General features: G+C 26.5%; 1 protein-coding gene across 1 annotated transcript in view; it reads right to left on the bottom strand.

Moving 5' to 3' along the window:
• Window positions 1–248: 248 nt before the first annotated feature.
• Window positions 249–13632, bottom strand: part of LOC101234406 (IQ calmodulin-binding motif-containing protein 1) — a 32982-nt gene continuing 19598 nt past the window's right edge. The window contains exons 6-13 of the mRNA XM_065809086.1: window positions 12449–12541; window positions 12050–12124; window positions 6675–6783; window positions 6302–6532; window positions 5027–5197; window positions 4749–4880; window positions 4502–4546; window positions 249–716 (exon numbers count right to left, since the gene is read on the bottom strand). Coding sequence (XP_065665158.1) covers window positions 420–716; window positions 4502–4546; window positions 4749–4880; window positions 5027–5197; window positions 6302–6532; window positions 6675–6783; window positions 12050–12124; window positions 12449–12541 — 1153 coding nt within the window. The 3' untranslated portion in view covers window positions 249–419. The remainder of the gene's footprint in view (window positions 717–4501; window positions 4547–4748; window positions 4881–5026; window positions 5198–6301; window positions 6533–6674; window positions 6784–12049; window positions 12125–12448; window positions 12542–13632) is intronic.

Genomic DNA, 13632 nt, shown 5'->3' with positions numbered 1-13632 from the left:
AAAGATACGAGTAACCATTTCGTTCTTGCTAATGTTTATAATGAATATGCTATTGTGAATATTTATAGTGAGTATATATTTATAACATTTATAATTAATATTTTATGAAATTTTATTTTAAAGAAGGGCGTTTTTAAATTCAGTTAATAACAACAGGCCAAATGTTTTTCCTTGTACAATTTACTAAAGAATTTTGAAATAGAGTATGTAAAGAATAAATGGGGTTAAGACAGATAATAGACCTACCATGAAACGATTTACAGTTTTTACTGAATAAATTACTGAAAAAATGATTTACAGTTTTTAATAAAAATAAATACAGTAAAATTAATAAAATAAAATTTGCTAATAATAATAAGTTAAAAGATTTACAAAATATAATGAGTAATATAATATTAATAAAATTTTTTTTATTTTGGTTAAAATAGTTTATCGTTAATTAAACTACAGTCATACAAAACATCGGTATTTTTTTTCCACCATGGCTGATTTAACGATTTCATATAATCAACGTGCGCTTGTCGAGCCGCAATAATAATAGGAGTAGCACGTGAAGAAAGTTGCTCAACATGAACATTATTAACATCTTTAAGTGAGGGAAGTAAAGAAAATTGCTGATTTTGTACTTGTAAATGTGCTAATAAAGCTCTTCGGTGATTATCTTTGCGTCGAATTTGTTTCAAATTTGACATGTGTGCATTTAACATGTTAAAACTCTAAAATACATTCCATTTATTATAAACATATTATTTGAATTTTTGAAAATAACGAATAAATCACTCATAGAAACTTGTCAATGAATTGACACATAAAAACATACAATGGGTGGCCAAATTATTAGGGACACTTTATTTTTAAGTTTAAACTACTTAAATGAATAAATACGTATCTTGTAGTTATTTTTTACCGTTTTTATTATAAAAGGACTTCATTTGGGAATATAAAACAACATAATTACTTATTCATAGCTATTTAATTTTTTTATAAAAAGTTTTAAAATAACAAATAAGGTAATAATCTTAATATTTTGCAATGCCACCCTTTGCTACAATAACGGTTTTCAGGCGTTAGGACATGCTTTTTATGCAGACTTTTGAGTTGTCCTGGAGACTGGGTTGTTATACCACTCTCTAATAAGGGTTTCTTTTAATTACTGCTTGGTAGTGATGATCTACTTGACAATTTCCCTTTTAGCGAACTTCCATAGGTTTTTATGGGGTTCATGCTAAGTGAACTCCAAGACAAAACGCGCATATTTTTTTCAGCTAGGAATGCTGTAACACTCTTAGATTTATAGCACGGCGCCGAGTCATGCATGAACATATACTCTACATTACCAGGGAACCATTCTTGGACCTGGGATAGGAGGCTGTTTTCCAGTAATCGCTTGTACTGGTCCTGACTCATGATCCCTTTCACAGTGTAGAGGGAACCCATACCAATGGCTGAAATCACAGACCACACCATTACACTCACAGGATGTTTAACCTTTTTCATAATGCAGTCCTGGTGGGATTTTTCTCCTAGGCGGCGGGCGGACAAATGAGCTTTTATCCACCATGATTTGAAATGTTGAATCGTCCGAGAAGCAGACCTGTAAAACATTACAAAGATATTTTAAATTATAAAACTATAATTGTTTAGGGTTCTTACAATATAAAGGTCATATTTACTCTACTCCAATCTTCAATAGCCATTTTCTGGTGTTTTCTAGCCAATTCCAGTCGCTTTTTTTTCATGGTTTAGTTAAACGTGGTTTTTTGGTTGGACGACGACCCATTAAATTCTCTTTAGCCAACAGTCTCCGAACCGTCCTTTTGGAGACATTGATTCCTTCATTGTTTATCATTGTAGCTAGTTGAGCCACACTTTTTTTTCTGTTTTCAAGACAGATGTCCCTGATTTTACGGTCGTAACGTGGAGTAGTAATCTTTTTTCTTAAAAAAAATTACTCCACATTTCTAGAGACACATTTGTATCAATTTTTCTTTTGATTCGGTTCACTACTGACTTTGAAACACTTGTAATTACTGCTATCTCACTGAGAATGTGTTGAATGAAGTAGTAAGGCTTTTACTTCCCTACATTTTCTAGGGGTTAAGTCTGAAGGTTTTAAAAAAAAATCAATCAGAAATGAGAATTTAGTAAATGTAAACAAGAAAGCAGCTGAAGTTTAGTGGTTAGAGTTCTGACTTCTGAACTGGAGGTCTGGGGTTCAATACCGGCTTTAGCACAATATGCATCGTTGGTAAGGAACTTCCTGGTTAAATTCCTGGTTCCGCGGTGCTCTGTGATAAGACCGTAAGGACTTCTTGGTGCACCTAAATAACTATATAAAAAAATTACCTGGCTTATTTCTGTAGTTACTTATAGCTTTCATAATTTATTTTATAATTTTAACAAATTTTGGATGAAATAGTTTAAGAAATGGTTTTTTTGCTACTCGAATTTGGCTTTTTATATTTTTAATTTTTTATTTTTTAATTTTTAATTGAAAAATTTATTTTTAAAAATTTCGAAAATTTTAAGAATTCTTTTTAATTTTGAAAAACAAACGAGAATTTATCCTCTAATTTGTGTCTTAAATCTAATAACTTCATTTATCCTGGCATCTTAGAAACAAATTAATCAGTCGTTAAACACCATTATCAAGCGTAATAAAGGTAAGGTTTATCTTATTTATGTATTTATTATGCATTATAAGGTTTATTTTATTTATTTATTATGCATTATTTAAAAGCCATGTTCTTAAAATACCAAAATTTTTAACAAAGCCTTATCAAAGTTGTCCTACATAGAAAAAACTTTTTTTTATCTACAACAACCTCTGGGGCTCGAAGTGGTAGATAAATTTTATTCTTAAAAAAATTTAGTTGTTTTTATTCTAGTCGTTGTTGCAATGTTGAAATTCTCATACGATATATGATGAATGGCTCTTTACAAGTCCTATACTTTATGCTCAGATTATCTCTCATTACAAACTGTTCATAGAAAGCATGTATTTAATTTATTGTTACTACCTAAGATTGTCTCTGCTTGCCAATATTTTTACTCCTAATTCCTTCTCTACCTCTAATAATTTCTTATCCGCCCGTGAATAGAAATGATATTTGAATTTTTAATAATGCTTTACCACATTAATTAATCTTAACTAATTAATGTGGTAAAGGAGTAGTGGTAGAGCGCTCATTCATAAGCAAGAAGTTCCAAGTTCAATACCAAGTACTCTACCATGTACCTGGTAATATCATGCTCAACATATTTCTCTGCACAACAGTCTTGTTTGTCAAGATTTGTGTTTTGGAGTTAGAGAGTTAAGAGAGGGTTGTTACCATAGTAACCTCCTTTCATTCCTTCTGAAAACCATAATAAAGTTCCTTTCATTTCTTCTGAAAACCATAATAAAGTAGCCTCCTTTCGTTCCTTCTGAAATAAAATTTAGAAGCTTTTTTTCATTCTCTTTAATTTTAAGTCAATCCTCATTCTGCTCCACATTTTTCATTATCTTGAGCAGTTGCTTTATTAAACAATTTTCATTTATTAAAAAATATCTCTTAAGAACAAATGTCCTTTAACTATTGCAAGAGACCAATGTAAAAAGGTCATTTCTGATGTTAAGCTCTGTTATTCTCAGTTTCATCTTATTTCAGATGTTCTGAAGAGTTTTGGAATGTCTTCAACAGTGTTACTAACTATAGTAAGTCTAACATTTAATCTCTAATTAATGCGTCTGATCTTTTTACTTCTCCCCAGAATAAAGCAAAGTTATTTGCAATAAAGTCCCAAGGGGACACTTCAGTCAAAGAGGCTACTCTCTCTCTCTCTCTCAGCCCTATAGCTGAGAGAGAGAGAGAGAGTTGTAACAACATTGTAACAAATTTGTTTAATGAATATTATGTTAAAACATAACATTCATTAAACAAAGCCACTTCATAGAGAAACATAAACCTTAGCCAACAAGACCATTGTACAGGAAAACATATACATTAGCAAACAAGGCTACTGAACAGAGAAACAAGTTAATTGCATGTTACTACAAGCAAAGTGTAGTGTTATAACTATATATATACACTTACAGTGAGTATATATATATAAATATAATACAAAGCAACACATTGTATTATATATAATATAATACAAAGCAATACATTGTATTATATATAGTATAATACAAAGTAATACATTGTATTACATATAATATAATACAAAGCAATACATTCTATTATATACAATATAATACAAAGCAATGCAAGATTTGTGTGTATTTCTTAACATTAGCAAAAGTTATGCACATTTGACTTTAAAGATTTTTTTGCATTATTATTTTTTTTTTTTATAGTTATACTTTAAGTTTTATTTTTTAAATTCTAATAAAATAAAATATTTAATAATTACATTATATTGAAAATTGTTTTAAAATAATGTAAATTTCATTTAATATTTAATGCAGCTTATGAGATAATAAAATCAGTAGTGTGAAAATATTTTAAAAATTTTTTACCTTTTCGTGAATGACTTTCAGGTTTTCATCAGAAATATTTGAAACCTTAAAAATCATAAAAATTCAAAAATGCAAAAAGTTTTTTAAATTTTAAAAGTAATTTAATTTTTTGCTGTTGCCTAAAATTAGGTGATAGTAATAAATTCAAAAATATTTCAAATTTGTAAACTATTTAAAATTTGTGAAAAACTGTAAAAAATTGTATAAATTTTTAAAGTTTAAATATGCTTGAAACCTTCAAAAATACCTGGAATCGTTCTCTTATGTTTCCAATAAGACATTGTAATTCAACTTTCCTTTCATCAGATAATCCACTAGGGAGAAGTTCAGTTAATGCGTCATGTTTTTTCCTACGGATGTTTTCTAGCCACTTACGTACCTAAACAAAACAAAATTTAAGCTGCAAATTAAAAAATTATATATATATATATATATATATATATATATATATATATATATATATATATATATATATATATATATATACACACATGTAAACTTTTAAATTAAATTTGTTAAAAATACCATTCTCTGAATTAAAATAGCAGCCTTGGTTCTGATTAAGTGTGGAACTTGTGAATTTAATATTGTTCTAGTCTTATAGCCAACCCAAACAGCTTGAATTTTTTTAGCCGCCTCATTTTGTAGACTATGAAAAAAATCATCAACTGTTCCAGCTGGTATGCCTTCAATGGCCTTAAAAAAATGCATACAAATATTAGTTGAAAATGTTGATATAAAAGAGTTTTGTTTTATATTTTTAATCTTCACATTTGTTTGATGTTAAAATTTTACTGAAAACATTTATAAAAAGAAAAAAAAATTATTTATCAACTTTAGTAAACTAATTATATGTGTAAATAAATATACAAAAGGAAATTGATATTTATGTGAAATAAAATTCGCATAGATTAAATTATGTAGCAGGTATTAAGATATTGCAATCTATTTTTGTATGTTTTTTGTAGATGCATAAATTGTTTCTGTTTTGTTATGCAGTAAATTAAATTAAGTAGCAGGTATTAATGCATGCTAAATAGTTGACAAACAAAAAAAAATTATTTTAATTCAAGAAAAAAAAAAAAAATGATATTACGTTCGACCATGCTAGTGATATGAAAAACTTTAATTAACTATGTCTTTAAAATAAGTTAAGGTTGAATGTTGTTATGCTGTTTATGAAGGCAATAACTGTTCACTTTGTTTTTGTATCAATTTTCTTTTCAATTTTTTTTTTCATATAATATTAAATTTTTTTAAGAAACATGTGTGACATCATCCAAATTAGAAAAAATTTTACTAAAATATTTTATCATTTTACAAAATTTTCATAAAGTTCAAATTTATTGCATTTAGTTAGGTAGAATTAAAGTCAAAATTTTTCAAAATTCTCTGCAAATGTTTAATTTAGTTTAATTGAATAAATATGTAAAGTGATGGGCTTTACTTGCTTTAGTAAGAGAGCTTAGGGTTAATAAATGGAAGAAACAAGAAAACAGTGAAAAAAGAAAACATTCAAGGTTAAAAACAAAATTTAAGGAAGCAACCAAAAGCAACAAAATTGTAACCACACAACACACACAAGCAACAAACTTGCATTATGATATTTTCACATATCAACAGCAACAACAATGTAATATGTTTTCTATTATACTAAACCTTTTTTTTTGATTTTTTTTAAATACAATTAAACATATAAATATAATTTTAAAAAAAATATATAATTTCAAACAATTCACATCAAAAAACTGTCACAAAAAGGCAAAAATGCAACATTTAAAAATATAAAATTTACTTTACCTGCAAAGTTTTTTGTCTAGAGTCAAAAAATAATTGTCGCTTTTTTGAAGTTTCGTAATCTACTTTCTCTTTCTCTAATCTTTGGTCCAATTTTTTCTGTTCCTGGTCTTTTTTTTTTTCTAGATATGTCTTTTTAAGTAAAGTGATTGCCCTGTGTGCTTTTTTAATTTGTTTTCTACAAATATACCCTCTGTAAACAGACTGTATTTTTGTTGCAAAAAAGTTCATTTTCTAAAAAATTAATTAAAATGATTTTTGAAGAAATTAATGAATATTATTTTTTGCAACTATAATTATTAAAGTTGTAAATAAAACATTACTTAAACATTTGTAAAGTTTAAAAAAAAAGGTAAAAAAAAAAAAAAAATTATACATTTGAGCAAAATTGTTGTTGTTCAAATGAATCTAAAACTTTAACTAGCCTTTCAATATCACCATCAAAACCTTTTCCTTTCCACTTAACCAGGCATTTTTTGAAACCTCTAAAACATTACAACATATACACTAGGGTGTGTCATACCTTGGTCAAAACTTAAAAAATCAGATTTTCCATTGGAATTATTAAAAAAAAGGTGAGGTCTAACATATCAAATTCAGAACTATCAAAAAATTTAAATTTAAATGAGTTTAAGCTACCAGGGAACTTGAAAATTGCAAAAATGTTGATTTTTTCATATCTTCAGGGTCAATTTGAACATTTTTAGACTTTAATCAGCTTTACAACAAACTTATTTTATGAACATTACAGCAAACTTTTAAGGCCCAAATTGATTGGAACTCTTAGTTCTTATCAACTTGGGCCTGCTGATTTGAGTCAAAAAGATTAATAAAGGTAGAAAGTTGCAAACGAAAAAGATTATAAGAAAAACTAATGAGAGAAAAAAATACACGACTTAAAACAAAACTAATGCTCAAGATAAACAAAATAGCAAACAGGGAATTTTTGAAGAGTTCAAATTTGATGAAAGTGAGATTTCTATTCAAAACTCAGGTACAAAATATTTAAAAAATCTAGAAACTATGAAGATATCTCTAATATTGTGTTGGTCAGTATTTGATATTGTGTTGGTCAGTATTTGATATGGTGTTGGTCAGTATTTGATATGGTGTTGGTCAGTATTTGATATGGTGTTGGTCAGTATTTGATATTGTGTTGGTCAGTATTTGATATGGTGTTGGTCAGTATTTGATATGGTGTTGGTCAGTATTTGATATGGTGTTGGTTTAAGAGCAATTTTTTGATGAACGAAATAATCTGACTAAATTATTTTTAACTGTAGATGGATCAGACAGACAGTACCCTGCTAAAGTTAAAGAAAAACATTACACAGTTTGTTCTGGTGATGGGAAGTATTTATTTCATTTCACACTTGCTAAAGAAGCAGAAAAGAAACATGCTAAAATTATAGCAGATAAAATCTTTGAGTATACTGAAATGAGAAAAATTAGCACACTTATAACAGAAATTGGTGGAGACTCTACCAATGTAAACATTGGTTGGGAAGGAGGAGTAATGCACTTAATGGAGTTAAAGTTAGAGCGAAAGTTAAATTGGATTGTCTGTGCTGTGCACACCAATGAGTTATCATTAAAACACCTGATTAAATTGTTAGAATCTAAAAGAGGAAAGAATGGAGTGTACCTATTAGAAGCTTACTTGACAAAGCAACCAATCTTGAAATTAACCCTTTTTTACTAAGATTGAAATTGGTGAACCTCTTATTAACTTGAGTAATGATATAGTGAAAGACCTTTCTACTGATCATATTATTATGGCTGTCAAATAGTTAAAGCTATATGAAGTGGTCAAGTTCCTCAGTAACTAGAACTTCTTAAAATTAGCCCTGTTAACATAGCCAGATGGCTAACAACAGCCAATTGAATCTGTAGATATCGGGTATCTCATCGTGGTCTTCAAGGCAATGCTGCTCAAAATCTTCTGAAACTTTTAGAGTATATTGTAGGAGTGTATTTTCCTGTCTGGTTTAACATCAAAGTTAAACAGAGTTAGATAGAAGAACCAAAACATGTTCTTTACCAGCTTAAGTTGCTTCAACACCAGTCACTAGATGTTCAGAGTATAGTCATTCCAACTATAAAGCGATCTGCTTGGTATGCCTTCTTCGAGTCTATTCTTCAAACTATGTTTTGTTCTGAGATCAAAGAAAAGAGAAGTTTCAGTGTAAACAAAATTTTTGAATTAAGAGGAGAAGGTGATGAAAATGTACAACTAGGAGACTTATCTGTTAGATCAAGAAGGACACCAGATATCAACACTAAAGCAATTTTTATTAAAGATCTATTGATTGGAATGAAGTTTTTGAACCACCATTAACTTGTTGCATGATAACTACAAATATCAAAGAGTACTTGTAAACCAATGATTGTACCAAACTGATGTTGCCATACTCAAGCTGTTAAAAGATGTGTAAAAAAGTCACCCAGGCATGTGAAAATGTTTTCACAGAAGATAGGAGAGATAGTTGGATTATTGAACAAGAGTTATCTCAGAAACTAATGTCGCATAATCTATCCAAACAAAACCTTATTGGCTTGACAATGTTTAAGAAATATATAATATTGTACTGTATTTTATTATTCCAGTAAATATGTTTCATGAATCTATAAAAAGCATTTTATGTTTAGACCTATAACACATTTTATCTTCTTTATCTCATTATTACACTTCCAGCAGTGTGCTGGGGGAAGGGTGAAGGAAGGGGGAGGGGGGGGGGGTTGAAGAGAGGTCATAACTTTTTTTGCTGTTTTTATAAAAATAAATTCTTGTTTTAGAAATAGGAAACAATTTTAACAATTTTAGAAATAAAAAGATAAAAAATTACAAATTTTTTAGTTCCACTAATACCAACTCCCTCCCTCCCCCCCTTCCCCATGGGCTTTTTATAAAACATTATCACTGATTCCCTGGTAGCTAAAACCTTTTTTTTTTTGTTTAATTACCAGTTTTGAACTCTTAATGATAAACCTCAGCCTTTTTTTAGTTATGCAAAGCAAAATTCAATTTTCAAAAAGTATGACACACCCTAATATACACACATATATACCGACTGTCCAAGAGTGTGTATATATGCATATAATTATAATATATATATATATATATATATATATATACATATATATATATATATATATATATATATATATATATATATTATATATATATATTATATATACATGTAACTAGATAGTTGATGTATGTACTGAAACCCCTTCAGCAGGCTATTTCAATATATATAATATATTTATATATATATATATATATATATATATATATATATATATATATATATATATATATATATATATATATATATATATATATATATATATATATATATATATATACATATATATACATATATATATATATACATATATATATATATATTTGTATATATATAAATTTATATATATATGTATATATTATATATATAATATAATTATTTATATATATATATATACATATATATATATATATATATATATATATATATATATATATATATATATATATATATAATTACAATATATATAAATATATTGAAATAACCTGCTAAATGGGGCTAAAGTACATACATCGACTATCTTATAAATATATATATATATATATATATATAAATATATTTTTATATAAATTTTTACCATAAAGTATATATATATATATATGTGTGTGTCAAATATGTAAGTTTAGTTAACAAAAAGAGTGTTCAATGTTCTTAAAGAACAGTAATAAATAAGTAAAAAAACACTTATCTAACTTGAGCATCTCTACTGTCAGTTTCTCTTTCAGCAGGATCATCAGTAGAAGTTCAAGTTAGATAAATGTTTTTTTTTACTAATTTATATATATATATATATATATATATATATATATATATATATATATATATATATATATATATATATATATATATATATAATGACATTAAATATTTTATAAACTAAAAGTGATTTTTTTCTTAATTTTTTTTTTTATTGAAATAAATCAAATAATGACAATACAAATTTATAATGAAATAATAAAAATTAAAAAAATTAAATACTAAAATATTGAAATTAAAACAAATGTTCATTTGTATCAAAAAAAATTTGACCAAAATAAACAAACCACAAAAGCAAAATTAACAAACCTTAATAAAAAAATATTAACAAAACATAAAAAAAGAATTAATATCTTGTTTTTAAGCATTCATTTATATATATTCGGCATGGAGTTCACGAAATTCTGAGTAATCACTTTTGGAACACTATTCAGTAATTTTGTTACTAATTCTTTTAGCTGGTCCAGATTTATTTCAATTTTACCAAGATTGTGGTTTAACCCAGACCACAAATTCTCTATGTAATTGAGATATAGACTAATACAGGCCAAGGCATGATTTTATTGTTGTTTTCTTCAAACAATTGTTTGCAAATCTTAGAAGTATGGAGCATTATCTTGTTGGAAAATGTTCTTTGGAAAAATCTCAATAGAAGACATTAAATAATTATCCAATATGTCTAAATATCTTTGAGAATCGAGTCTTCCATCAAATATTTTAAAACAACTAACACCTTCATAGTTCATGCAGGCCCAGATGCCTATACTACCACTGCCATGTTTTGTTCTATACGTAGAATAATTTGGATCCATTTTTTTTATGTGGCTTATTTCTCAGCATTGCTTGGTTTTTTCTGAAATCAACTTCAATGTTTGTTTTATCTCTAAAAAGAACGTTGTGCCATATGGTCATAGACCAAATTTTATGAGCTAAACACAAGTTTTTTCTTTTTTTCGGATGTTTTATCAATAGATGTGGTTTTTTGCAAGCAGCTCGTCACATGCAATTGTGTTCTTGTAGTACTCGTCTAATTGTTTGAGCACTAGCAATAACACCAGAAGGTTTTTTTCCTTTTCGACTGAGATCAGTAGATAATAAATTTCTATTTTTTTATCACTATGTGTATAAGTGAAGGTTCATTTGTTTTATTTGAAATGCTGAGTCTTCCAGGACATGGAAGTATTTGAATTTTATTGTATCTTCAATATCGGCTGATTATTCTGATAAAAGTGGCATGTGTTGTGTTAAAATGTTTTGCAGTTTCTCTCATTAAGATGTTTTGTTCATTTATTACTATGATTTTACATTTTGTTATATTATTAATAATTTTTCCAGTCAATTTGATTGTTTTATTGCTGAAATATTGTAGTTAATTAGATATTAATTTTTTTTTTTTTTTTTTACGCAAGTTTTCAAATATTTATAACAATTTAAATAAAAATTCTCAAATAATTATAAATAGTTCCCAAATAAGTGGAAAGTTTTAATCAAAGACAAATGAAATTTTGAAGGAAGTTTGAAATAATAGAGTGGTTTGTTAATTTTGGCCATAATAACTTTTATAGATTATGAGTATATGTCAAAAAAAAGGAATATAATTATCAATATTCATCAAATAATATTTTTATGAATATCTATATTTATTTGAAAGAAAATAGGATGTTCATCAATATACATTTTTTATATTTAAGAAGAGTCAAACAGTCATTGATTTAATATTAATGATTGTTTGACTCTTGCTGGATTCTTATTAATGGCTAATACTGTATGTATGTATATATATATATATATATATATATATATATATATATATATACACACACACACACACATATACTGTTTTATAAATATTATTTAATAGAAATATATATACATTATTATATAATAATATATTCATAGTATTTACTCATATTGTTTATTTGGAGAAAGACATATATGAGGATGAGCAGAAACCAACATTAGGTATGTATTGATACCAGATCTAGATAAAAGTTTTATAATATTAAATTAAAAAAAAAAAAACTATTACTATTTATTCAAAACCAATTAATTCTGAAGCTTTTTTAAGTATTAACTAAAAAAAACAATTAAGTTCTCTGCTCAGAAGAGCTAAGAGCATTTTAAAATTTAACTTGCTGGAAACCATCTATAACATAATACAAAGGTGACACAATGCTTTTGTATAACTTTATTATATTTTCAAAAATTAAAATGAACTTATTAAATTTTTATTAAATAAAATATAAGTTTGATAGTAATGAAGTGTAAAATAATTAATTGCATTCCACACCATAAAATAACTTACCTTGCAACAGTTCTTTCATGTGTAGAGGTGATCTTAAAAGTAATTTCATTAAGAATATTTGAAAGACTTTCAGGTACATGATAAAAAGCACTTCTAATAAAAGAAAAAAAAAAAGTAAACCAATTTCAACTTTGCAATTAAAAAATATTAACACTTTGTTAAATACCAGTAGTACCTGGACAAAAAAACACTTGTCTAATATGTGATAAGTAAAAAACACTAATGGAAATATGGAGCTATTTCCATCTATTTGATGAAGCAAGCTTAACATAGTAAAACTTACAGTCTTCAACTTTAGGCTGGTAGTAAATTGTTTACCTAATACCTAGTCATTCACTATTTCTCAAAAGTCTATTCTTGACTTTTGTTGTAACATTCTTAACCTTTGCTAATAATTTGTAAACAAATGCTTACATATTTTGATATTTTATTGATTCAAGATTTATTAAGGCACTAATGTTAAGGCTTCCCTAATCTTGCTCTAAATTATCTAATTTTAATTAAAATTTTTGAGTTTTTTTTTGGACATAAAATGTAAGAACCATTATGATTCAATCAAGTAATACAGTAATACAAATACAAATAATTTTTCTTGATGGAAACCAGAAGTCAAATTACTAGCAGACAAATACACTATTTTATCAAATTCAGATCTACAATGAAGAGTTATCATATGGAGTCTTTTTCTTCCATCATGGAAACTTTTTACCATAAAAATATAGTAATAAACTAATGTATCTAAACTAATACTTTTCCAAAAACATTTCCACTCAGCAATAATGAAACTAGTGTAGTAATTAATGCAAATTTAACATAAATTAATGCAGATTTAAGATAAACCTAGAAAATCTTCAGGATAAAACTTCAAACGAAATAAGAGTCAAAATTTCATAATCAACATAAGTAATCATGAGAATCAATATAAGAATCATGAGAATCAACATAAGTAATCATGAGAATCAACATAAGTAACCATGAGAATCAACATAAGTAATCATGAGAATCAATATAAGTAATCATGAGAATCAACATAAGTAATCATGAGAATCAACATAAGTAATCATGAGAATCAACATAAGAAACCATGAGAATCAATATAAGTAATCATGAGAATCAATATAAGTAATCTTGAGAATCTAAGAAGAATAAAATCTACAATCAAATTTATCAATCAATTTATATGA

The sequence above is a fragment of the Hydra vulgaris genome, chromosome 11, assembly GCF_038396675.1.
Source record: "Hydra vulgaris chromosome 11, alternate assembly HydraT2T_AEP".
Classification (NCBI taxonomy): domain Eukaryota; kingdom Metazoa; phylum Cnidaria; class Hydrozoa; order Anthoathecata; family Hydridae; genus Hydra; species Hydra vulgaris.
Note: the sequence above shows the minus strand (reverse complement) of the source record. Positions and strands in the feature narration are given on the sequence as shown.